General features: G+C 41.8%; 1 protein-coding gene across 2 annotated transcripts in view; it reads left to right on the forward strand.

Annotated features, from left to right (window-relative positions):
• The first annotated feature begins 5,699 nt into the window (after window positions 1-5,699).
• The window catches only part of PIEZO2 (piezo type mechanosensitive ion channel component 2), a 490,353-nt gene continuing 469,005 nt past the window's right edge, over window positions 5,700-27,047 (forward strand). For both annotated transcript variants that reach the window (XM_037806169.1, XM_037806170.1), the window contains exon 1: window positions 5,700-5,904. In XM_037806169.1, the coding sequence (XP_037662097.1) occupies window positions 5,841-5,904 (64 nt within the window). In that variant the 5' untranslated portion in view covers window positions 5,700-5,840. The remainder of the gene's footprint in view (window positions 5,905-27,047) is intronic.

Raw genomic sequence — 27,047 nt, forward strand, 5'->3', positions numbered from 1 at the left:
ACCAATGCCTTCTGCTTATTGACAAGTAAATGGCAACATGGACGTGTTTTAGGTCTAAAGAATAGCATTGCTTTGGCTACAGTATTGCCACAGACCCAGAGAAAAAGTTTACATATGAGATCTCAGTATAACAACTTAAAAAGTAGATTAAATATACACAATACCCAAAGTAGGACAAAATCCAGAGAGGCCCAGAGACTTACTTGAGGGTCAATCAGCAGGAAAGGGCTAGAGTTGAAATGCCCCAAGTTTCCCACCTCCCACCAGGGGTGTCAGACAGAGGCTCCTGTCTCTGCGGTGAACAGCAGTGGTGTAAGACCAAACAATGTGGAAACTCACCCCGTACTGAGCTATATCTTAGACTGGGATATGCCCGCCTAGGTCAATTATTCTGCTTGTGCTTAATAAACATTTATTACCTTATAATTTAATAAAAGAGAACAGATAGGAGTTGAATGGAAACCACTATGATATGGCAAATTGTTTAAGATGCTAAGAATCCCCAGTTAATAGGGTATGGAAATTTCCTGAGGACTGCTTTTCATCTTTTTAACACATAAGGGATATTGGCTGTTATTTCTGCCCAATGATGTCATTCCTTCTCTTCTCAACTAGGTAAATCCTTTATTTATTCAATATATACTTGTGGTGTCTACTCTGGGCCAGATTCTCTTGTATGTACTGGAAATACAGCAATGGACAAAGTCCCTGTCCTTGTGGAGCTTACATGCTGGTGAATTGTCCAGCTCCCTTCCAGAGGCCATGCACACAACTTTTTCAAGGAGTCTTTCCTCCTCTAGCTCCCCTGGGGGAGTTAGGGTCACTGTCAGTGCTCTCTCATAATGCCTAATACTTCTTTACTTAATTATTTATAATTATTTGATTAATCTTGCATTGTGAAGGCAGCAGCTGCGTTTCTACTGCTCACCACTATACCCCCGTGCCTCCGTGTTTGGTTGTGAGACATTTGTGGATTGTGCACAACTGCATGCTTCCTGCTAAAAGCAGTTGTATTTCTTCAGTATACTTTTAGCCAAAAGGTGGCGCTGCAGGAGAATAAGTGAATGAATCCTCAAACTGGCTGACTCAACAGTCACCAAACTGAATCCACAGGTCCTAGTTGCACAGGCTAGTCTCGATAACAAGAAATAACCAGTTCCAAAACTTGCACACATTCGATACATATGCACCTTCGGAATCTCTTAAGAAGACCAACGAATGAAAACCACGTAGGCTTACGAAGATTACTATCGACATTTCTATGACCACTGAAGAGATCCTGATTGAGTCACAACAAACGCAGCTGAAATCCAAATTGCTCTGAAATGTGTATTTATGAACTAATAGATATTTACTAGGCTACAGACAGGAAGGGTTTTCTTATAGCAGCGGTTACAGGTAAAGTACACACGTGTGAGTTTTTTGTTCAGTAACTTTCTTTGAATGACTGTATGTCACTGCTGAATTATTCCCCAAATTCCAGTTCCCTTCTATAAAACTCTTTCCAGAATTTGATAAACTTTTTTGGATGAAATGATGTTGAAACCAGCAGCATTGTCAAAGACTCCAGGAGCAAATTTACAGAGAGCAAACAGACAGTCCCTGAGATAAAAATCTGCTTATGATGTTGGCTGTGAATAATGAATGGTGGTTCCCATGTTTTTCCTGTCAGCCACCTGGGTGCCTGTGGTGCTCAGGGCATGTGACCAATTTCAACAGGGTTCCCTCCTCAAGGATTTGTGATCTGTTTCTTTATATTTTTACCATACAGAGAAGAAATAAAATTGTACATTCTCCTTCATTTTCCTTCAAGATTGCTCTGATCCAGCGATAGATATTTGTGTGTGTGTAATCGAAGCAAATGAGTAAAATACAATTTTTTGGAAATAATATTTTGCCATTCAGTCTTCTTTATAGATGAAATTTTGTCCATGGCCTCAAAGTCTATCTGCAGTTGGACAGATAAGGCACATACATTGTCAATTAGCTGATAATTCGAGGTTGAACAAAAGACATAAAATCTGCAATCTCCTTCAGATTCTGGACCGAAATTACATCTCATGTGTTCTAACTAAGGCTATGCTATAAATGTTATGTAAACCCAACAGGGAGATTACATGTAAAGGTCAGTTATCATAGACAGTGAAGTGGGGGAATATTTAGAGAGTTTTGTGCATTTTCACTGTAGGTTGCTGTGGTAAAAATTGGTATGGGGGATAACATCATTAGCAGAAGTATAATAAGACTAGGTCTCCTACAGATTAATAGAAATTGTCTAGGTCTTGGGAACTTGGGGACCTTGAAAATGCATCTACTGTAAACATTAAATGGACACATCTTACACATCTTACACACATTGTGTATGTGTGTGTGTGAATACATATAATTTCCAACCACAGAGTGTATTAGCACAAAGGAAGCCTTCCATTCTTCCATTCTCCAAGTTTTCTCAAGTATAAGAGCCCAAAGTCTGGGGATTTTAACTAGAATAACTTCCAAATAAATCTTGTGTCTTCTGACACTTGTGATAATTATAAATGAAAACATATAAATGTAACTATCTGAAGATATTATATTAGTGCACTGTGTAAGGAAAGCATATGTTGCTATGCAAGACTGAGGTTGGCCATATCTTCCACATGCTGGTGGCAACAATGGATTTTGGCAGATTTCATTGGAAGAAGAAAACAGCACGTTGACAATCATTATATTCTCTGTGGGAGCTATTGTTTTGAAGGTTACTATTTGGGACACTACCAACCCCTGAGATCTTTCTAAAGAAGCTAACAAAATATTTGAGAGTCTAATAAATGACCAAGGGCTAAATATGACATGGGGCAGAAATGGGTCATTAATGCTGTTTTTGCATGTTGAGCATGGTAGAGAAAATGAGCACTTGGGACAGAGAAGGCATTTCTGAATGATTTTGTCAATCAGTCTAGCATCACACCCAGTGCAGAAAAGCTAAACAGGTGGGCCGAAATCCACACCAGGCACAAAGCAATGTACTGCTCACGGCTAAAATCCAGACACTCAACTATTGGTCATGGCACTGCTTTTTAAACATATTGTCAGGAGCCTGTGCATCATTCCAAGTACAGAGCGGGTCACTGTGTTTTAGCATCACTGTTTTGTAAAGGAAGGAGCACTGCTTGTTTTGGAACTGCACACCTGAGAATCAGCTAAGAACTGTAACAAAAATACAGATGTGGGGCCATCCTGGGTGGGCAGTGGGGGGCAAGAGGAGGGTGTTTCTGAGTATTTATATTAAAAAAAAAAAATCCCCAGATGACTGTATTATGCAGCCTGGATAGAGAACCCTCTCTTAGATGCCTTTTTGACAATTGCACTCCCCCTTGCGTCTATGTTGGGAAGCCTCAGAACTGGGATATAGAAGTTAAAATCTCTAAAGCCTGGCCAGCCAAATTGGTGTACAGTGTGGCAGAGAAAGGAAGATGTTTATTTGGTAAGATGGGCTGTTTGCTGGGATTCTGGTGTTTCTAACCTAGACATCCGATGTAGGCATTTTTTTTTTATTAAATTCAGTTTTATTGAAATACATTCACACACCATGCAATCATCCATGGTATACAATCCATTGTCCACAGTATGATAACATAGTTATGCGTTCATCACCACAATCTATCTCTGAACATTTTGAAGAAAACTTGACCATTCATATAAGAAACTGCAAAAAGCATGATGCAAAAACTCAGAGAAAACACAGGGGAAGGAGGGAAGGAGGAAGAGAGAATGACCTATGAAGAGCAAAATGTGAGATTTCTCACAGCAAAAATGGATGACATGTTTACTTCAGACTTCTAGAAAAGGGGAAACATTTTTTGGTAGCAGTCGATGATGGTTAGCTGCTAATTAAATCTCTAAGCACCCTCTAGCCCCATGTTGGCTCAGGACTACATTTGGGGCTTAGATGATATATAGGGTTCTTAAGAGCAGCAAACCATGTAGAGAGCCTAAATTTCAAAGGGTCTTTATATGATTTCCCTGTTCTTGAGTTTTCATAAAAAGTAATGGTTTGCAGTTTATCTGAAATTCTCAGAGAAACTGTGAAGGCATCTGAGCTCAAACCACAAACTTACTCTGTGATAAAAAACGGGATGTCCACAATTGTGGTTCAAATGTCTAAAAAGACATGGAGAACTGAGGGATCATCCAGATCTAATACAGAATTAAGGTTTGGGCAGTTTTCATCAGCAAACAGCTCCATCGTTTCCAACCAATACAAGCACAGAATAACTGTGTGGGATGGAAGTCAAATTCTCTCAATAGTATGGCAATGGCGGATCTGAATGGTCCTCTCTACATGCTGTAAAATACCTGCCACCTGCTGTTGAGGGCTCTAGGCAGTGCTTGAATACATCGCCCCCTACTCTTGGATAATTCACATGATCCTGTAAGGGGAGACCCAGGCACTGGGGTCTTCAAGCTAGAAACCACAGTTCTCTAGATCTTGCCTAGATAACAAGCAAAGGGGAGATTATTACGAGAAAAGGGCAATGTTGTCAACATCAATATAATCTCGTTTTCAGAGCAACGACAAGCAAGGGACAGGCTTGAGGTGAAAAGGACAGTTCCAAAATGTTCAAGGTGAATGTACAAAGGAGTGGAGATGACATTGAAATACCCGGGGTCTCCCCAGAGCCCATCCCAAGTTGAAACGGCTCACAAGTTTAAATATGGACAGGGTCCCTGGTCTGGATAAATTGCAGCTCCATTCTTCTGAACCCGCATGGGACCCAGAAGAGGTGACCGCCCCACCAAGCGGCTGTCAAGGCTTCGGCTCCTCCAGGGCCGCGCCCGTGCAATTTTGCTCGGGTGTTCGGTTACCCCATGGCCTGCGTTGGGGCCGGCTGTGTGACAGACGGCGGGGACCCGCGAAGGGTGAGAAATACAGATCCTGGCAGCGCGGCGGGAGTGCGGACGCGCGAGTTTCTGGCGCGGCCTCCCTCAGCGCTCCAGAGCCCTGGGGCTGGGGGCGTCGCCCGTCCCCCGTGCGTGGCGCCGGCTCTCGGAGCCGCGGCCCCATTGGCCGGTGCGCACGCCCGTCACGAGCGAGGGCGCAGAAAGTTTCATTGAAGGTGGAGAAGTGCTCCCGAGCCGGCTGCGCGGCGCAGGGCGAGGCCGGGAGCCTGGTGGCGGCGCTGCGCCCCGACCGCTAGTGTTGCTTTTATTTTCTTTTATTTTCTTTTACTGTTTTTATTGCGGAGGTGGAGAAGGGAGTTGGAGTTCGAATCGCTCGGTGGGCAGTTTAGTTCGGATCCTTGCCCACCCAACACTCACGGCTCCTCTCGGCGCGGGGCCCGCGAGCCAGGAGCGCGAGCCTGGGGCTCGGGGATGGCGGGGCGCGCACGGCTGCTCCCCGCTGCGTCTCTGCGGCCCCAGGCCGGGGGGCGCCAAGGCTGAGCGCAGCCACCGTTCGGGCCTTGCTACCAGGCGCCGGCAGCTCCGAGAGCCGCGACGAGGGCGAGGTGTGCGGGGAGCTGCCGGGGCCGCCGGGGCGCGCGGGGTAGTGCGCCCTGCTCCTCTGAGAGTGCCGCCGCGGCACCACGTCCCCGGGACCAGCCGGGCATCCGCCCCCGCCCGCCTGCCCCACCACCCTCCCCACGGCCCTCCGGGTCCCGCCACCTCGGAAGGAAAGCGCCGGGGGATTGTACAATTCTTGACCAGCCGGGATTGCCAGGACCTGCGTGTGATCGCGCGCCCTCGGGCCGGGAGCGGACGATGCCCGGGCGGCTCAGAGTCCCCGCCCGCAGCAGGCCCTAGGCGGGCACGGGCGGGCGCCCGGACCCCAGGAACCTCGAACTCGCCGCACCGACGCGATGGCCTCGGAGGTGGTGTGCGGGCTGGTCTTCAGGCTGCTGCTGCCCCTCTGCCTGGCAGTAGGTGAGTGTGCTCGGCTGGCGGGCTTATTGGGGAGGCCGGGGACGTGGGCTGCCCTTGGGGCTTCCGGGCAGGTCAGGGCGCTACTGTTCCGGGACCAGCTTTGGAAGCCGCGCTGCTGTCCCGGTCCCGGTGGCGTCGACGCGCGCCGTCCCGGGCTCCTCGCCTGCTTTCCTGCAGCCCTCGGGGCGCGTGGTCGCGAACAGTCTGTCCCCAGCCGGCTAGCTCGCTGTGTGCTGGAGAACACAGGTATTGAATTTAAACACGTGGAACTTCTTTCGTGGGATACGGATTTGTGCACAAAGGATGCAAAGCTGTTGGAAGACGGCTGTAGACACCCTCCCGCCCCAGACAGGGTACAGAATCGGACCGGCCCCCACTCCCGGTGTCCCCGGACAAACAGCTCGCAGTGCTTCACTGAGCACCGAGGTTATCTCCCCGCACCCTGGATCACACCCACTGCGACTGAGGAACAGAACGGCTCACACTCTTCCAATGGGAAAAGGAGGGGGGAGTGAGCTCAGGGAAGGGGTGCCTTGATGTTTCTCACTTTCTTTGACCTGACAAAAGCGCCTACTAGGTCCCAGATGTTGAGGCTACGGCTGTGGCCAAGACCTGGTCAGACCCTTTGCAGATAGCGGGTTAGCGAGCGGGGCTGGGGCCTGGGTCGGGGCCGGAGAGGCCTAAGGGACGGCCAGCGGGAGCCGCGTCGGCGCTTCATTATTTCCGCAAGGCCGGCACGGCGGCAAAGGAACGAGGTGGCAGGTCCAAGGCCACAGCCGTATTCTTGCAGTGCGAGCCTTTCTGAGCCTGAAGCCGAACTCCTCTCGTAGACAGTGAATGTGGCATTGACCCCCATCATCAGACTGACCCACAGCGCCTCCCCAACCGAGCTGGAGAACAGAGCGCTTTCTACCAGGTAGCAGTTGCATTTACAAGGAGGATGGCCGGCCGTCGCCGAAAAGGCCATCAATACGCGTTTTACCAGAGGTCTGCGACTCAGGACTACTCGCGTGCTGTTTATATCTGTGCAGGGAATCGAAAGGGGGCTCTAGCGTATTTCGTGCAGGCAGATCTCGGCTCCCGGGAGCATTTTTAGCTTAGGGTTTTTAAGGCGTTTCGTGTGTGAGGTGTCTGGGCCATATCATCGCATACAACCTCTGTGGGGCACCAGGAGGATCTCAGAATGAACACAGTCCGGGCAGCCCCCCGGGCCGGGAGGGGCACACCTGGGGGTGTAGACCTTACCTGGGGGTGTAGACCTTTCCTGGGCACTTGAGGTTCGAGACAGGGCCACTTGGCAGCGCTTTGTCCTTCTTACTCCCACGTGGACCTGAGGAGCACAGCTTCCATAACGCTGATGGGAACCTGTTGGCTGTCCAGTTTGTCTAAATTGGAAAGGCAAGAAAGGTTTTTGGAAAGCAGTGCGTACGTCTTCTGAGCGTTTTGCACAGGCCCTAGTGTGGCCCGGGGTCATTTCGGTGGCTTAAGTGCCCCCCCCCTTCCCCAGTGTGTTGGCACATTTCCTACCAGGGGGCTTCTAGTATGAGCGTCTGGGTTTGCTGTTGTCAGCGGTAATGGCGAGGGGTCCTGGGAGGAGCTCTGTGTCCTTAGCCCCTTTCTTCCCCTCCCGATAGCCCCGTTCAGGCCCCTTCCCATGGTCTCCTCTTCCCTCCCTTCCCGCGGGATGGTGGGAGAATTCGGCTCCCTAGTCATCTCTGTGCCTGGCACAACCAGTAAAATTAAACGACAGTAGGAATTAGCCCCTACCCCGAGGGCCCACCGCCGCGCGTCAAGTTCTAGCTCTTTCCGGACATGCCCGCCTGCGCCCAAGATGCCCGCAGCGGTGGGTGGGGAGCCAGATCTTGCCCACACTTCAGTGGGGTCTTTACCGCAAACCCCATTAGCGGAACTGCTGAGCCCGGCAGCCCCGAGGGGTCTCAGGGCTGCCAGGGGGCGCGTGGGCAGAGGAGGGGCCTCCTGTCCCCAGAAGGGGGGCCCGAGGCGGCCCCGCTTGCTCTCCCGCGGCGCGGCGAGGAACCCTGGGCTGCTCTCGCCGGCCAGCAGGCGGGGTCCGAGGGGAGGCTGGGCGCCCCGGGACCCTGCACGGGGCCCCGCGCCCGGAACTTAACTGGAAGGAGCGCAGGTTCAAGCTGTGCGGAGATAACCCTAGTCTTGCTGCCTCCGGGACATCTCAAGTCTGCCTCGGGGGATTTTCAGCCCCCTTCCCTTTCCATGTGCATCCCCCCACATCTAAAAGGTGCAGAGAGGTTAAGCCGGCTGTGGGTGTATGCCGGCGGGAATGCGTGGGGATGGTTTATCTCAGCCAGTGGTTCTGCACAGGGAGCTGGTGGGCGCCAGCTCAATCTGGGATCTGGAAACTGTTGCTTCCCCCCGACCCTTGACAACAGCCTGACCTAGGGGAAAGCAGGGACTTGGACCCCTCTTCCTTGGCTGGAGGAGAGCAAGACTTCCGGGGAAGATCAGATGGACAACTGAACCCCAACACACGTTGGCTGCTGCTTAAGAAAGACACCCCAGGTTCTTGTGGTTAACCACCTCTCTCATCTATTTATAGGGACAATGGGGGCTGGGTGGACGGGCCCTGTTTGGAAAACTTGAATCCGTTCTACAAGAAGTGGTGATTTTCAAGGTTACTGGAGAGTTTTCAGTCCTGCATATTCCCATGGTGCTGCTAAATCAAATATTCAGGTTTCCCTGGTATCTTGGGCCTGTAGAGTGCCATGATCTGTTTGCTGTTAGAATCGATTTTGCATTTTAGCCGTCTATTTTTATATCTGGGCAAGGCAGCCTTCAAAGCCAAGCCTTTGCAGAAGCTTACACAGTTCTCCTTTACACCCATTTCTTTAACATGGATGTTGGAAATTTTCTGCACAGGAACGCTCTGGCCTTTTCACCCAATGATAGATGTTAAAAATGAACTGCCATTGACTTTAGACTCTTACTTAAGATTTCTTTTCCTTTTTTCCTGTGAAAGAAATTTAAAAAGGAGTAATGAGTGAAGTCAGCATAATATGATTTTTCTCGATGTAGCTAACTCATTTTGCAATCACATTTCATACCCAAGAATTACGAACAAAAGTTATTAACTTAATCAGCATTTACTGCCTTCCCCTATGGCTGCTGCTTTAGCTTCAGCAGAAGTTTCAGCTGTTCAAAGATTCATTTAAAGCCTTACAAGAAACTTTCTTCTCTGTCACACCTTTTTACCCTTATATAGGTAGATACTATTTATCACTTGCAAAGAGGGAAAAAAAGTAATAGTGGAAAAGCTTAGAAATTTATGATTTAATTCTTAAGTAAAATATTTCATAAGCTAAGATAGGCAATGATCATTTTGTTCCTGAAGCTGTAGAAGCTGGAGCTGTGTGTGCGTTCTGTAGTTTGTAAATGTGCATGTTGCTATACAGGCAGCATGCACATTTCCATAGGCAGATACAAGTAGAACACTTTGGACTTTGCCTTTGGGAGAAGGATGATGTTGTGACTTTGCAATTAAAGAGATGTCCATTAAAATCCTGGCTCTGCGCTTCATGTGTGATATTGTTGAGGTGTTTTTTTCTTTCTGTAAAATGGAGATATCGGTACCTCCTTCCTTGGGTGCTTGTGGGATAGTATGCACACAATAGGTACTATAAATGGGGAGACATTATTACTAAGCTTAGAAAGATGGGTAGAAGAGTGAGAATGCTTGGTGAATGTCTTAATATTCTGTAATATTTTAATAGAAATCAGCAGAATTAACAGACATTATAATATTCTATAATGTCTTAATAGAGATCAGCAGAATTAACAGACTAACAGGTAGTAAGTGGATCATGAGGAAACTGAACTTAAAGCAGTGGATTCAATTAGTAACTTTCTAGAGCCAAATTATGCAATTGAAAGTTGACATATATGAGTCTGCATGTGTGCGCTCATGTCTGCTTGCACTGCAGCGGGGAGGAGAACCTTTTGCCATCAGGTTTTTTCTCACCAGTTTCACCCAATATTCTACATATCTGCAGACACACTCTTCTGATTAGTATGCTTTCCCTAGAACTATAGTGACAGTGTTGGCTTTTGTCTTTCTGACACTATGCTATCATTTTTGTATTTTGTTGTTCACGTGGGCATTTTTCTTTTGGGGTCTTAGGTTACTAAGTTAATTGTACATGAGACTTCATCATAACACTATGTATTACATTATAATTTCTTCCACAGATATTCAGGAGAGCATAAAACAGCATAAGTGCACCTGGACTTTTAAGAACAGTTGCTTAAGAATAATATGATGGTCCAATGTGTATAATGTAAAACATTCAATTCTATAAATGTAGATTTACACAGTTGTTTTGAGGACATGGAATCGGGTAAACAAAATAAAGCAAGTGTCTCATTGAATGCAGGCCAAACACAAAGCTGCATTGGAAAAAGTTTGAAAGCACTTGGGTGTAAACTTGTTGTAACATCACATTCATAGGAGTCTGTATATGACCTTTTAGATCCTTCTAGAGCATGAGAAGATCCAGAAGGTGAGGAGACTTGAATCCACATACTAAATACCTGTGCAGATAGCACATTAGACACACACATATATGTGTGTGTGTGTGTATATATATATAAACATATATATAAAATATATATAAATATATAAATGTATTATGTATAAATGTATATACATAAATTTTATAATTTTTTGAACTCTCAAATAATTACCTAAATGGTAAAGTGCATTTAACTAAATTATTTTTAAAATTTAAGACAGATAACATACAATTTTGCATTTTTTCCTATTTTGTGATAGCTTCTTTTTTTGTAAACTATACATAATAATTGCTGTTTAAAAAGATGTTTTCAATGTCCATGGCAGAATACACAACATTTTCTGTCTACCTTGTTTTGTTGTATAGAATGGTGAAGTCTTCTGATTAGTATGTTACCTGCTGCTTTTGAATCCTTTTTTTGTGCACTGGTAAGCAGAATTCTGCATTAAACTAGGATACTTAGGATGGATTTTTATAAACTTTTCTTGTTTATGAATTGACAAAATTTAAATACATCTTATAAAACAGAATGGATTTGTTGTATCCACATGGTTCCTTCTGCTAATAACTACTTACTTTGACGTTCTCTGTTGCAATTTCACCAGTATCTGGGGGTGAAGATTTTGCTCTCTTGGGGAGTTATTTATTCTGTCTTCCAAACTCCAGTGGTTCCCTCTTGAATTTTTCCCAACCCAACTGCACTACCACTACCACCACCACCACCACCACCCACCTTTGGGCTCGATTTGGTGAACATCAAGCATCTCGTCTTCTCCTAGAGCCCTCCCTGCTGAGGTCAGCAGACGCCTCCCCCTTGCTCCTTAACTGGCGCATGCTCAGTGATCTGTTGGTGTCACTGTCCAAATCGAATGCCCTGTCACAGATGATCCTCCAGGTTTGCCCTTGCTGTTTCATCTGCGTCAACAGCTATGTTGCCTTGGGCTCACAGCCTGTTATTCTGCAGCATGGAGAACCTCAAGCCCCCATCTTGGTCTCCTCCCATCTTTTCCGTGGGCTGAGCCAGATGTGCCTTCTACCGCACAAAGCCCTCTATAATCTATTCTGCAGGTAAAGGCTCCTGGGGGAGTCTCTCATTGATGAGTCTCATTCCAGTCTTAACCTCAGTCAAATCAGGAAAACCGTTGTTGCCCGACAACAGCTTGTTGCTGTCAGTTTGTTCGTTGTTCCCCCCTTAAATGCACGGTTTGCCCGCATAGCAGGTATCTTTTCTCCAGTCGATAGACCAAAGTGTTTCCTCCCTTTCAGCCAGTTCCAAGCAGAGATAGTTCTGTTCTTACCGAGTCATCTTTTCAATACAAGGATTAGCTAAGAATGAACATTATTTCTCTCACATATAATGGTCAAGATGTAGGCGATCTGGAGTGGGTGGTAACTTTGCTCCGTGAGATTCCCCAGGTGTGCGGTCCCCTCTTCTGTTGCTCTGTTATCCCTGAGGTGCTGCCTTCATCCCATGGTTCAAGGTAGCTTGTTCCCACGTCTGCATCCAAGCTGGGGGATTGAGGAAGCAAATGCAAGCAGTGTGTTCCTTCCTTTTCCAGCCCTTGAAGGGCATAGCCTGGCAATTGCATGAATCACTTCTGCTCACATCTCATTGGCCTGAATTTAATAATAGTTTCTACCCACAAGGGAAGCTGGAGAATGACATCTTTATTCTGCTGGTAATGTGCTCAGCTAAAAATGGGTGGTTCTGTTGCTGTGTGACAAAGAAGAATGGATGTTGGCGTACACCTCTCTGTCTACACCTCCTGCAGATAGAGGAAGGTAACCAAATGTGTCATCTGTTGTACAGTAGCCTCTTCCAGGTGGGTAGCATGGTTTGAAGTGCACTGGGGTCTTTCTCAATAAGAACATCTCATAAGGGTCTAAGAATTTGGGACTGTCAATGAAGACTTGACTCACTTCCTTACTGTATGTCGTATCCCATGCGGTTTTTGGGGTGTTCTCTTTAGACAAGGCTGTTCTTATCTTGAAGTCACCTTCAAAGGATGCTTCATTTTGCCGTAGGTCTTAGGAGGTATAAACAATGGTTAAGAAAATGGATTGCAAGGTCAATCTTACTTCAAAACCTGGTGGCACCACTTAGTAGCTGTGTGATACTGGAGAAGTAGCTTCTCAAAGCCTCAGTTTCCTGTAATTTAGAATATGAATGGGACCTCTTTCATAGGTTGAGACTGAAATGATAAAATGCCGGGTGCCTTACACATAGCAAGCAATTATTATTAGAAAGCCCCTGTGATATGAGATTTTAATTTCCTTGCAGTGCCTCCAATTTTAAAATAGATAAAATCTCTTACATCATATGCTTGAAGATTTTCATTTTACTTTTCCCACCCTGTTTCTTCCAGTTAACATATCTCTTCATTTAAAGTGTAAATGTCTGTGGGAAGATGAAGTACCTATTTGTCATCTGTATATTAGTATAAATAAATAAATAAATAAATCAGTATATTAGTATAAATAAATAAATCAGTTAGCTGATTTTCTTCCTATCACCTAGTTGAGATGGAGTGGCATTTTAATCAAATGGGGAGAGATAGTTGTTAACTGGTGAGTGTAAATCTAGATGCCCAGGGATTATTTTTTTAAGACATTTTGGTACTTTCCAGGATTAAAATAGAACATTTTTCCTAGGGCTAACTCTATAAGCAGGTAACAAAAATTCTGTCTCTTCCTCCTTTTCCTTTAATTTGCATTATATGTTTCTGACATCCAAGGGGAAATACACTATCTTGATTGAGAGTCCTTCTCTAAAGCTGGATTGTTTGGACACAGGTCATGGCTACATCATTCTAGCTGTGTGACATTGATCAAATTGTTTAACCTCTCTGTTCTTATTTTTCTCATCTGTAAAATGAATTGATCATAACAGTATCTGGCTCAGAGGGTAGTTGCAAGGCTTAGATGACAGAAGCTGTAAAGGGCTTGGAGTGGCACCTGATGCTGGTAGATACTCACTAAGTATTAGCTGTTAGTAGTTCCAGACTCAGAACTCAGGCATTATTGTTAATGGAATAAAATGTATCCACCAGCTTGAGACTCTGCTTGTCAAGCACAACCTGATTTCCATGGGCAGAATATTTAGAGTCCCAGTCAATTGCCAAGGAAGCTTTGGGGCTCTACCTGCTTTTAAGTGGAGGACTGTTTTGTACTTAGTGATAGGATCTTTTTCTCTTCCCTTCCATGTTATAAAATCTGCAAGTTGACGGACACTGCATAATTCTTCTTGACATCCCCAGCATGAAATTTAATGTCGAATGTATAGTAGATATTTTTAAAGATTTTTTTTTTTTTGAATTGTAGTTTTCTCTAACTGCAGAGACTGCATCTGCTCGTTCTGCTTCAGCTACCCAGAAAGAGGCTTTCATACTCCAGGAGTGCTGGAGAAATACTTGAGAGTTGATTAATTGCATAATTCATCAATTAAAGTTTTTCTAGTGAATATCTCAGAAGTCTGAAAACCGAGGTAGGCCTAGCTTCTTCCAGCTATGGCTTTTTACCCCTTTGACTATAAGCTTCAGAACATTCATTGCACCCTCTGAGATTTCGTAAATGTGAATTGTACCAGTATGTCAGTTAATACCTTTTATTTTCTCGGCCTCAAGAATAAAGCTCGTTTGACAGTGCTAAAGCTTGACTGGGGCCTCATCCTTGAAGTGCATATTATTTTTTAAAATGTTTTCATCTTTCCTGGAACCACACAAATCGATCTGTTTCTTTTTTCCTGTGGTCAGATCTACCAGTTCAGCACTTTTGGCCACAGGGCAGAAAAGGAAGAAGAATTCAGTCCCTTAACAAGCTGATAGTTTGAACCAAGGCTCCAGGGAAATTAATTACAGAATTAATGTGCAGAATTAACTCATGTTGATCAAGTAATGCCAGCTGTTACCATTCTCCCCTCCTTCTGCCTTCCCTGTGCGTTTGGGCATTGCCACATGGATGTGTATGCTAGGCAGAGAATGTTTTCGAAAGAGCCCTGGTCTGAAGGTCCCATGAGCAAAGTGTCGATCCTGTTAGTAACAAACTGTGTGACTTTGCCAATCACGGGAACTCTCTGTTCCTCAATTACATCGTCTGTAAAATGTGGTGTTTGAGGCTAACAGATACCTTCATGGTAAAGATTCCATGCTTCTCAGAGTAATATTTCTGCACACTTTTTAATTTCAATTCTAGAAGGTGTGATTAAACAGCACTACTTTTTAGCCAACACACCAGAATTTATCCATCTAAATTGTTTGGACCTCTTAATAACCACCATACTGACAGTGTTTCAGACATGCCCTCAAAGAAAGTGTAGGGACTGGCAAGGAAGACAATTTTTATCATGCTAGATTTTTTTGTTATTGTTTTATGCAATTTTATTGAGATATAATCACATAACATACAATCATTCAAAGTGTACAATCAGTTCACGGTATTGTCACATAGTTGTGCACTTATCTCCACAGTTAAACTTTGAACATTTTCATTATCCAAAAAGTACAATGAAGATTAAAATAAAAAAGAGCATTCAATACATCCCATTCCCCTCCCCCATTGTTCATTTACTTTTTTTAAAAATACAGTCATCCACAGTGTGCAATCAATTATTCACAGCACCATCATACATTTGTGCGTTCATCACCAGAATCAATTTTTGAACCTTTTTCTTAGTCTAAAATAAAAATAAAGTATCATTCTAGATATATGATTGTGGATTTTTCAGAACAGTTGGTGTTGCAAGAGAGACATTCCAGTTTTGGGTTTGTAATCCTAACATTTCTGTGATTTTCCCTCACTTGTGTACAAAACAAGACAATTCAGTACAGTACCGAGCAGTACAATACAATACAGCACAATACAGCACAATACAATATAATACAATATACATTCACACACACTGTCCCGTCACCAGTGATAGCATGAATAAGAACAAGAAATGCATGCTCAGATTCAGCTTTGACATGGTTGTGTGTAGCTTTGCAGAAATATGGAGCGCTACAACCCATAATTTAAGATCACACATGCCTGTGAAGAAAACCAAACCATGACCATTATTAATTGAAGCTATACAACCATGCAAGGAAGTAGAACTATATATAAACAAAATTTAACTCAGAAAAGAAGAGTTTGAATAAAATACTACATTTTGTTACCAAGTGTAACCATTTGATGCCATCGTACACCCCATGAAACCTTAGCTGGACAATTCTATTATCCATAAAAAGAAATGGGGAGCTGCAGCGTCAACCTCAGGTGTGTCCATGTAGAGTCACAATGGATGGTCCTCACATCTCCTCCCTTGCTTTCAGCAATCCCAGCACCAGCTCTGCGGTTGCAGGCTTCCAGCATTTCCAGGCTCCTTCATCTTCTCCCTCTCCCCACCTTCTCCTCCTGGTGGCCTTGTGTCCTAAAGTTGGTCTAGCTGGTGAGCAATGAAGCATTCTTAGCTAGAGCCAGGCTGGCAACCCCTTGCCCATGATATCTGAAGTTGCAACAGCACACAGCCTGTGGCCGCTCATCTTGAGTCAGCAGAGAGGACTGGAGGTCAGATCACAAGGTCATGGGAAGGAAGACTGCCGTAAATGAGGTTTCCTTCTTGTGGGCCACCATTTTCCAGATACCTCAGCTGCCTAGGATTTCTTTTTTTTTTCAATTCAGAATCACAAACCTGTTTAGCAATCATTTTCAAAGCATCATCATTTGTGCTACAAAGCATCATCCTGTTTGCTGTTTCGTCACCTTGCAGTCACTTTGCTTCTCTGACCCGTGGTGGCACTGCCTGACAACCCCATTCACCAGACTCAGCAGATGGTGACTTTTGGCCGTTTTCAACCATTAACCACCACCTTCGCCCCAAAGTACAACAGTTTCCCAACATCAAGGTTATTTAAAGGGAAGTGGCACAGAACCTAGAAGCATTTCCTAAATTGATTTCAGAATATTTTGAGCAATTACTTTTAGAATAAGTATGTCTTCTTAATTCTGCTACTAACTAGGGAACAAATCTCAGATATCATCTTACCTTATCTTAAATAGGTTATTTATTCCAAAATCTCCATACTCAGATTGCATATTTGATCTAGACCTGGGAACTACCTTTTAAATGTAGTGCTGTTCTCCCAAGGAGGTAGGGAGGGGAATGCCATTTAAATACATCTTGTTTCCAATATCTTGGCAGCACATGCTACACTTTAATGTTTTATACATTTGAATGTACATATAATGAATTTTCTTAAACAAAACATGTTTGAAGTGTGGTTTTAAATAGTCTGTTGATTTCATTTCATTTAATCACTTTTTTGCTCTTCTCTGATTTTGACTGATTTTTCTACCTTCCCCATGAGATCTATATATATTTCCCAGAATTCACCAAAATAACAGTAATCCAAGACTTTCTGTTTCCTGATGTGCCCAGACTTTGCCCTCTTAAAAATAGAACTGGTTTTTGTTACTCCAATGTCAAAGTAAATTCGTGTCTGATTTTTTTGTTGATTCATATCTCTTCTTCATTTTTTGCATTATTGCATTCTAGGTTTCTTTTATGGCTATTGCCCAAGGGAATTTGAAAAAAAAATTTTAATCTTATTTTGAAATTTTCTAACTATAACCGTTTATACCTTCCAATAAGTGCATTCCTTCTCAATTCTTAATAAAAATGCTTCATGTCATCTCAATTCTATTGGACCTGAATTTTGTGGCCTCTGTTCGTCACTAGATAATGTACCCCCTTTCATTCCACTTGGGGGGACTGCAGCATGAAGGTGCTGAGTGAATTCCCATTCTAAAAATAAACTATTAGTTGTTCACATGAATTGTTCACTTATTCATGTGTGTGTAATTATAGCAAAAATAATTAAATTGCATTTTTGGTCTAAACACATCCATTCTTTTGCCCCATGATTTTTATGTCTTGTTGATATTGTGTCTTGAATTAATAAGTCCATAATGAACATATGTTTTGGTTTGTTTTCAACATTTTCCTCTAGAAAGAGTGATAGATGTGCATTTATTTGACTTTTGGCTGTGTTGTGAAAGGCATGGTGCCTCTCAGTGGGTGTAGATGGTAAGTTCTGGGGTTTCCATCAGAGTCAATACTGTGCAAAAATGTAAAGTGCCAGAAGATTGTTTGGGATCTTCCCACATCCCCTCTTTGCCTTACAAGAATGACCTGCTCCTTTATGCTCTTCCCTGTCCTCTCCTTTTCTCCACAGGCTTCCGGTGACTTTTCCAGGAAGTTTGAGGGATGCGAGGGGAAGACAGTGGGCTTTAGGGTTAATCAGGCCAGGTTTCAGACCTTTGCTTAGCTCCTCGTTAGAAGACTGAAGACAAGCTGAAGCTGTTAGCTTCTCTCAGTTTCAGTTTTTCCATCTAAAAATAGCAAAAATAACATGTATCTCACTACTAGAGAGTAAATGAAATAATTTAAGTCAAGCAACCAGTGTAGTGCTGAGAAAATAGAAGGCTAAACAAGTGCTGTTTTGCTTCTCTTCCTTTTGTCCTTCTAAGTGCCGGAGCCACTCTACTCGCCATATCCAAACACCCTACCCTGAATATAGCTCTTTGCTTTGCTGGATTCATCCTCTGAAGTTTCCTAAGGAGTCCGAGGAATTGGTTAATGGCTCCTTAATGGTTTTCTATCCCAGGGGTGCTCTTGTTAACTAGGAAAAAAGCCATTCCAAAAAGATGGAAATTTATTTTCATGACTCTTAATAAATATTAGAGCTGTATATTTAATACATAATTAATACTTGAGGTGTTCTCTTGTTTGATTTTCTTTTCTAATTATTTCATTACTGAATGTAATGACCATATAATGTTGTATTTTTTGCTTTCTGGAAATCTTAATTTTTCTACCTCATTGCAATTCTTATCATATTTGAATTTAGTCCACGTATTTCTAATTTGACATTTATGTGATAAGAATCGGTTAATTTCATACAAGGCTTGTTGGAGTTGAGTAATTTCCTTGGCCTCTAGAATCAGGTTCAAATTGAGTATGTTAGGTATCAAAATCATTTCTAAAGATCACCTTTTTAGGATTGCTTTAAAGATGGCTTATTTAGTTGGATAGAGGTAATAATTATAGTTTTCTGACTTAAACATGCTTTTACAAATTATTTAAGAATGAATGATTTTATGATATTTGTGAGGTGAGCGAAATACTGAATTCTAAAATGCTGGGACAGATGGTCACATTTTGCAAAATTAATAAAAAAGAAGACTTTGGGTCAGTCAAGATGGTGGGGAAAGATACTCCAGGGTGCTGTTCCTCCATAGAATCTTTGAACACCTAACAAAAACTAGCAGAGCTGTTTCCTCAAAATTCCAGAAAGTAGTAACTGGGTGTTCTAGTTTGCTAATGCTGCCAGAATGCAAAATACCAGAAATGGATCAGCTTTTATAAAGGGGATTTATTTGGTTACAAAGTTACAGTCTTAAGGCCACAAAGCGTCCAGGTACCTTCCCCGGAGAATGGCCAATGGTGTCCAGAAAACCTCTCTTAGCTGGGAAGGCACGTGGCTGGTGTCTGCTCCAAAGTTCTGGGTTCAAAATGGCTTTCTCCCTAGACCTTCCTCTCTCGGCTGCAGTTCCTAAAAAATGTCACTCTTAGTTGCTCTTGGGGTGTTTGTCCTCTCTTAGCTTCTCTATAGCAAAAGTCTGCTTTCAACGGCTGTCTTCAAACTCTCTCTCATCTGCAGCTACTCTCTCAGCTTCTGTACATTCTTCAAAGTGTCCCTTTTGACTGTAGCAAGCTCGCTTCTTCTATCTGAGCTTATATAGTGCTCCAGTAAACTAACCAAGGCCCATGCTGAATGGGCGGGGCCACACTTCCATGGAAATTATCCAATGAAAGATCTTGCCCACAGTTGAGTGATCACATCTCCATGGAAACATCCAATCAAAAGTCTTCAACCCAATCAACACCAATATGTTTCCTGCCCACACAAGACTGTGTCAAAGATAATGGCATTTGTGGGGACACAGTACATTCAAACTGGCACAATGGGTGATTGCCAAATCTAGAAAATGTAGCAGTAAAAATGGTAGCAGTAAAATGGTAGCAGTAAAAATGGTGCCCTTGCTGGTCCCTCTTCAGCCCCCTCCCTGGTGCAGTGTGGAGCCAGCTTGTGCACCCATTGTTGGTCTCTGACCCTGTTTTGGAGGGAGCAGGGTAACCCCTGTGCACATACTTCAGTACTTGTATATGGGTGCCAGTCATTGAGGTGGAAGCACAAAAGACTGAACCAGAAAACTTGTCTCTGGCTCATTCAGCTTATATACAGTTAAAACAGAGTAAGAAACAATTAGGTTGAAGGGTCACCAGCTTTTGGATATACAATAGAGTACAAGGGATTGGGGTCTATTTCATAGGGAGTAGAGGAGACATAGGGATTTCTGTAAATAGGTGAATTCCTAAGGCCATGAGCAAGCACAAGCCCAGAAAAAATGCATGCCCAGAAAAGACAGAGAAGACACTGTACTTCACTTTTGCCTTGGGCTGATATTCTTAATAGGAGGGCTGAATTCTGAAGGAGAACACTAGCCAATGCAGAGCCAATTTGCAAATTGTGAAAGGTATTTCTTGCCTTGGTATGTTTGGTTAGCTCCTGGCACTCAAGGAAATCTGTCATTATCACTATCTGGATACAAACTTAAGGAACCTACAGCTCAGGGACAAAATTCCAGAGATAACACTCTAAAATATTAAAATGTACTTTATTCAACAAAAGATTACAAGACAAACAAAATCAGGAAATGATGATCCATCCAAAGGAACAAGATAAAATTTCAGAAATCATCAATGAAGAATATAAGGTTTTGGACATATCAAACATAGATTAAAAATATCATTCTCAATATGCTTAAAAAGATAAAGGAAAACATGGAGAAAGAAGTAAAGGATATCAGGCAAATGATGAGTAAACAATATGAGAATCTCAGTAAACTGACAGAAATATTAAAAAAGAACCAAACAGAAATACTGGAGTTGAAGACTACAATGACTGAAATAAAAATATTCCCTAGCATATTGGAGGTGGCAGAAGAATCAGTGAACTCAAAAATGAAACAATTGAAATGATTGAAGCAGAGGAGAAGAAATAAAGCAAAAGAATTTAAAAAAAAGAACAGAGCCTAAGAGACCTGTGGGACGCTATCAAAGCATGCCAATATATGCATTATGAGAGTCACAGAAGGATAAGAAAGAAAGAGACAGAAGGACTACCCAAAGAAACAATGGCAGAAGACTTCCAAAATTTAAAGAAAAACATGAATATGAACATTCAAGACACTGTATGAACCACAAACAGGATAAACACAAAGAAAACCAAGAGAAGACACAGAGTAGTCAAGCTGTCAGATGCCATGAGGAGAGAGTTCTAAAACATGCAAGAGCAAAACAGCATATAAAGGAAGGTCCAATAAGATTAAGTGATAATTTGTTGTCAGAAACCATGGAGGCAAGAAGGCAATGGGAGAAAATATTTAAAATGCTGAGAGGAAGCAACTGGCAACCAATAATTTTATATCTGATGAGAGTGTCTTTCAAAAATGAGATAGAGATTAAAACATTCCCACATAAAAGCTGAGGGAGTTTGTCACTGCTAGACTTACCCTACAAACAATGCTAAAGAGAGTGCTTCAGACCGAAAGGAAAGGACACTACAGAGTGGATTGAAGGGGTATAAAAAACAAAGACCTTCATGGAAAGTACCCATATGTGTAATTATAAATGCCAGTACAATTGTATTTTGAGGTTTGTAACTCCACTTTTTACTTCTTACAGGTGCTAAAATGCAAATGCATAAAGAGTAATGATAAATTTGTGGTGGTGTGAATACAGTGTATAAAAATATAAGCTGTAACAAGTACAAAACAAGTGGGTGGACAAAGGGGTATAGGAATTGCTCTTGAAATTAAATTAGTATCAAATCAAATATGATTGTTATAGATAGAGGATGTTAAACTTAAGCCCCATGACAACACAAAGAAAATATCTGAAAAATATATTAAAAGGAAATGAGAAAGGACTAAAATGGTACGCTACAAAAAATCAAATAAATATGAAGTAGGCATTAATGGAAGAATTGAAGGACAAAAATGTATAAAACTTACAAAGAACAAGTAGCAAAATGGCAGAGGATTGTCCTGTATTATCAGCAGTTACTTTAAAAGTAAGTGGATTAAACACTACAGAGAAAAGATAGATTTTGGCAGAATGGATATAAAAGCATGACCCAACTGTATGTCGTATACAAGAATCTCACCTTAAATTCAAAGACACAAGTAGGTTGAAAGTGAAAGTATAGGAAAAACGTGCTATGCAAATAGTAACCAAAAGAGAGCTGGGGTAGCTATACAAATACCAGATGAAATAGACTTTGAATCCAAAAGTGTTACAAGGGACAAAGAAGGCAACTATATACTGATAAAGGGGCAAGTTCAACAAGAAGATATAAAAGCTATAAATATATATGCATCTAGTGTCAGAGCCCCAAAACCTATCTACCAAATATTGACAGATTTGAAAGGAGAAATAGATGCTTGTGCATTAATTGTAGGAGACTTCAATTCACCACTTTCAATAATGGATAGAACATTTAGATAGAAGATTAGTAGGGACATAGACGACTTGTACAATTCTATAAACTGACTAGACCTAACATATATAGAATGCTTCATTCAACAGCAGCAGAATACACATTCTTTTCTAGTGCAGTGTATCATTTTCCAGGATATAATACAAAATCCAGCACCCCTTCTTGATAACGATATTAGAAAGCTAGGAATAGAAGGAAGGTTTCTCAAAATGATAAAGGGCATATGTGACAAAAATCCAGAGCACATCATATTCAGTGGTGAAAGACAGGATAGACCATATGGTAAGCAACAGAACAAACCTTAAAATTCAAAAATTTTCAAATCATACAGTGTACCTTTTTCTGACCGCACTGCAATGAAGCTAGAAAACAATAACGGAGGGAGAACTTAAAAAATCACAAATATGAAGAAATTAAACAATGTACTCTTTTTTTTTTTAATCTTCATTTTATTGAGATATATTCACATACCATGCAGTCATACAAAACAAATCATACATTCGATTGTTCACAGTACCATTACGTAGTTGTACATTCATCACCTAAATCAATCCCTGACACCTTCATTAGCACACACACAAAAATAACAAGAATAATAATTAAAGTGAAAAAGAGCAATTGAAGTAAAAAAGAACACTGGGTACCTTTGTCTGTTTGTTTGTTTGTTTCCTTCCCCTATTTTTCTACTCATCCATCCATAAACTAGACAAAGGGGAGTGTGGTCCTTATGGCTTTCCCAATCCCATTGTCACCCCTCATAAGCTACATTTTTATACAATTGTCTTCGAGATTCATGGGTTCTGGGTTGTAGTTTGATAGTTTCAGGTATCTACCACCAGCTACCCCAATTCTTTAGAACCTAAAAAGGGTTGTCTAAAGTGTGCGTAAGAGTGCCCACCAGAGTGACCTCTCGGCTCCTTTTGGAATCTCTCTGCCACTCAAGCTTATTTCATTTCCTTTCACATCCCCCTTTTGGTCAAGAAGATGTTCTCCGTCCCACGATGCCTGGTCTACATTCCTCCCCGGGAGTCATATTCCATGTTGCCAGGGAGATTCACTCCCCTGGGTGTCTGATCCCACGTAGGGGGGCAGGGCAGTGATTTCACCTTTCAAGTTGGCTTAGCTAGATAGAGAGGGCCACATCTGAGCAACAAAGAGGTATTCGGGAGGAGGCTCTTAGGCACAATTGTAGGGAGGCCTAGCCTCTCCTTTGCAGCAACCATCTTACCTACGGTAGAGGGCTCAACCCATCAAACCACCAGTTCCCTATGTCTGTGGTCATGTTAGCAACCATCGAGGTGGAGTAGGCCAATAACCCTGCATTCTCCACAGGCTCCTCAAGGGGGCACTACATATTTTTTCCTTTTTTTCTTTTCTTTTTTTTTTTTAACCTTTTCTTCCTTTTTAAATCAACTGTATGGAAAAAAAATTAAAACAAAAAAAACAAAAAAACAAAAAAGAAAAACATACAATAAAAGAACATTTCAAAGAGACCATAACAAGGGAGTAAGAAAAAGACAACTAACCTAAGGTAACTGCTTTACTTCCAACCTGTTCCTACTTTACCCCAAGAAAGTTACATAATATAGCTACATTTCTGTGAACTTGTTCCTACTATATCCATCAGAAATTAACAGACCATAATCATTCCTGGGCATCCCCTGAACGTTAAATAGCATATCTGTTCTTCTTGGATTACTGTTCCCCATTCCTTAATTGCTCTCTATTGCTAGTTCCCCTACATTCTACATTATAAACCATTCATTTTACATTTTTCAAAGTTCACATTAGTGGTAGCATATAATATTTCTTTTTCTGTGCGTGGCTTATTTCGCTCAGCATTATGTCTTCAAGGTTCATCCATGTTGTCATATGTTTCACGAGATCGTTCCTTCTTACTGCCGCGTAGTATTCCATCGTGTGTATATACCACATTTTATTTATCCACTCATCTGTTGAAGGACAATTGGGTTGTTTCCATCTCTTGGCAATTGTGAATAATGCTGCTATGAACATTGGCATGCAGATATCTGTTCGTGTCACTGCTTTCCGATCTTCCGGGTATATACCGAGAAGTGCAATTGCTGGATCGAATAGTAACTTTATTTCTAGTTTTCTAAGGAACTGCCAGACTGACTTCCAGAGTGGCTGAACCATTATACAGTCCCACCAACAATGAATAAGAGTTCCAATTTCTCCACATCCCCTCCAGCATTTGTAGTTTCCTGTTTGTTTAATGGCAGCCATTCTAACCGGTGTTAGATGGTATCTCATTGTGGTCTTAATTTGCATCTCTCTAATAGCTAGTGAAGCTGAACATTTTTTCATGTGTTTCTTGGCCATTTGTATTTCCTCTTCAGAGAACTAAACAGTGTACTCTTAAACAACCATTGGGTCAAATAAAAATCACAAAGAAAACTAGGAAATACCTTGAGGCAAATGAAAATGAAAAAAAAAAAAAAAAAAAAAAAAAAGGGAGTGCCAAAATTTAGGGTATGCAGCAAAGGCAGTGTTGAGAGGGAAATTTATAGCTCAAGTGCTTATGTTAAAAAAGAAGAAAGATTTCAAATCAGCTATCTAACTTCACAACTGGAGGAACTAGAAAAAGAAGAGTAAACTAAACCCCAAGTGAGCAGAATGAAGGAAATAACAAAGACCAGAATGGAAATAAATGAAGCAGAGTATTAAATAAAACAACAATTGAGAAAATAAAGGAAACCAAAAGTTGGTTATTTGAAAAGACAATAAAATCAACAAACCTTTTACTAGATCAACAAATCAAAAAAGAGAGAGGCATAAATAACTAAAATCAGAAGTGAAAGGAGGGTCATTACTACTGACCCACAGAAATAAAAAGGATTACAAGAGGATTCTGTGAAGAACCATATGAAAACAAATCAGATAAACTAGGTGAAATGGACAAATTCCTAGAAACACACAGACTAAGTGGACTGACTCAAGAAATGGAAAATGTCAACAGACCAATAACAAGTAAAGAGATTGAGTCAGGAATCAAAAACCTCCTAATGAAGAAAAGCCCATAACCATATGGCTTCAATGGTGAATTTTACCAAACATTCCAAAAAGAATTAACACCAGTCCTGCTCAAACTTGTCCAAAATATTGGAGACGGGAACTCTTCATAACTCATTCTATGAGGCCAGCATCACACTGTTACCAAAGCCAGATGAAGATTCCAGAAGCATTTAAAATTATAGATCAATATCTCTTATGAATATTAAAGCAAAAATACTCAACCATATACTAACATACTGAATCTAACAGCACATTAAAATGAATATACACCATGATGAATAGAATTTAACCCAGGTATGCATGAGTGATTCAAGATAAGAAAATAAATTAGTGTAACGTACCACATTGATAGAAAGAAGGGGAAAAAAAACACAGACACACACAGTCGTCTCAGTTGACACAGAAAGGGCATTTGACAAAATCCAGCACCTCTTCTTAATAATAATACTTAGAAAACTAGGAATAGAAGGAAGGTTTCTCAAAATGATGAGCACCTCATACTTAATGGTGAGACTGAAATTTTTTGGCTGAATCTGGAAGCATATTACAAATGTTGGATCCTATTAATTTTCAAGAAGGGTAAATCAAAGGATTGCAGGTCCCGTTACCAGCCTCATAAACTAAAGTCAGTGGAAAGACTCCCAGGGTGCAGAGTTCCTAATTAGTTTACTAACGTTTGCATATGTGAAAGTTATCCATCAAATGTCAGTCTCTTTCTCTATGTTGAAACTTAATGTGCAAAAAAATGAAATAGGCTTTTGTATATTTTATTAGTGTGGAAAGCAACCATTTGTTAATTTGGACCTTAGGCTTTAATGTCAGTGATTAATTGAGCTAGAGACAACTAGGAGATTCAAATCCTTTTTAAAAAATCATGCACCTTTTCATATACTTTCAGCTTTTATTGTGGGTGGTTCTAGAGTGGTCTTAATCAAGGCAGAACAGCCTGCTTTAGGAAGGTGAAATGGTTCATGTGTGTTTTCACAGACAGTACTCAGTTCATCATTTCTCTAATTATTCCTCCTTGCTTCAATTTCATATGATGTCATGTAAAGCCACTACACGGAGTTAAAATTGTCACCATTTGAATGGTCACTGGCGGTGGTAGGAGAGACAGCATAGCACGTGGTTAGAAGCCCCGACTCTGCAGCCAGCCTTCCTTGGTGTGAACCCAGCTCTGCCAGAGAATCTGTATGACTTTCAGCCATTACTCTCTGTGCCTCAGTTTTCTCATCTCTAAAATGGAGGTGATAAGTGTATCCATCTCCTGGGAAGCAGGATAAAACATAACAATGTTTGGCATAGATGTAGATATATATAGGGTTATATATAATCCTGTATGTGTGTATGTGCTTGTTAAATAAAAGATCTAGAATTTATTTTATGCCTTTTCTCTGGAAAATTTGAATTATATGAGATATGAAAAATTATTCTGCATAGTCGATTATTTTGTTCAGTCTTTTGACACAATTTAATGAGTGAAGGTTTCGTGTATATGACCAATCCAGTGACTGTGAGGAATGCATCAGAAACACATACATTAAAATGGTCCCTATGACATTAAAGTCTCAGGAGCCAGGCATTTTATGTATGTTATCTCTTATTCCCACAACTCCACAAAATAGATGCTAATGACTTTAATTTTATAGATGAAAATGCGATATTTTTGATAGTTCCATGATTTTCTCATAGTCACAGAGCTAATATCATGCATAGTGGGGCAAGCATTGAAACCCAGTGTTTTAGCTTCTCAAAGCAAATACCTTGAAATGGATCAGATTAAACTATGAGAATTTATTTGCTCATGGTTTTGAGGCAAAGAAAATGTCCAAATCAAGGCATCATCAAGGTGATGCTTTCTTCCTGAAGACCAGCTGCCTGTGATCCTTGGCTCCTCTGTCATATGGCAAGGCACATGGTGGCATCTCCTGGTCTCTCCCTTCTGTTCCAGGTTTCATGGATT

Source organism: Choloepus didactylus, chromosome 16 (assembly GCF_015220235.1).
Source record: "Choloepus didactylus isolate mChoDid1 chromosome 16, mChoDid1.pri, whole genome shotgun sequence".
Classification (NCBI taxonomy): Eukaryota; Metazoa; Chordata; class Mammalia; order Pilosa; family Megalonychidae; genus Choloepus; species Choloepus didactylus.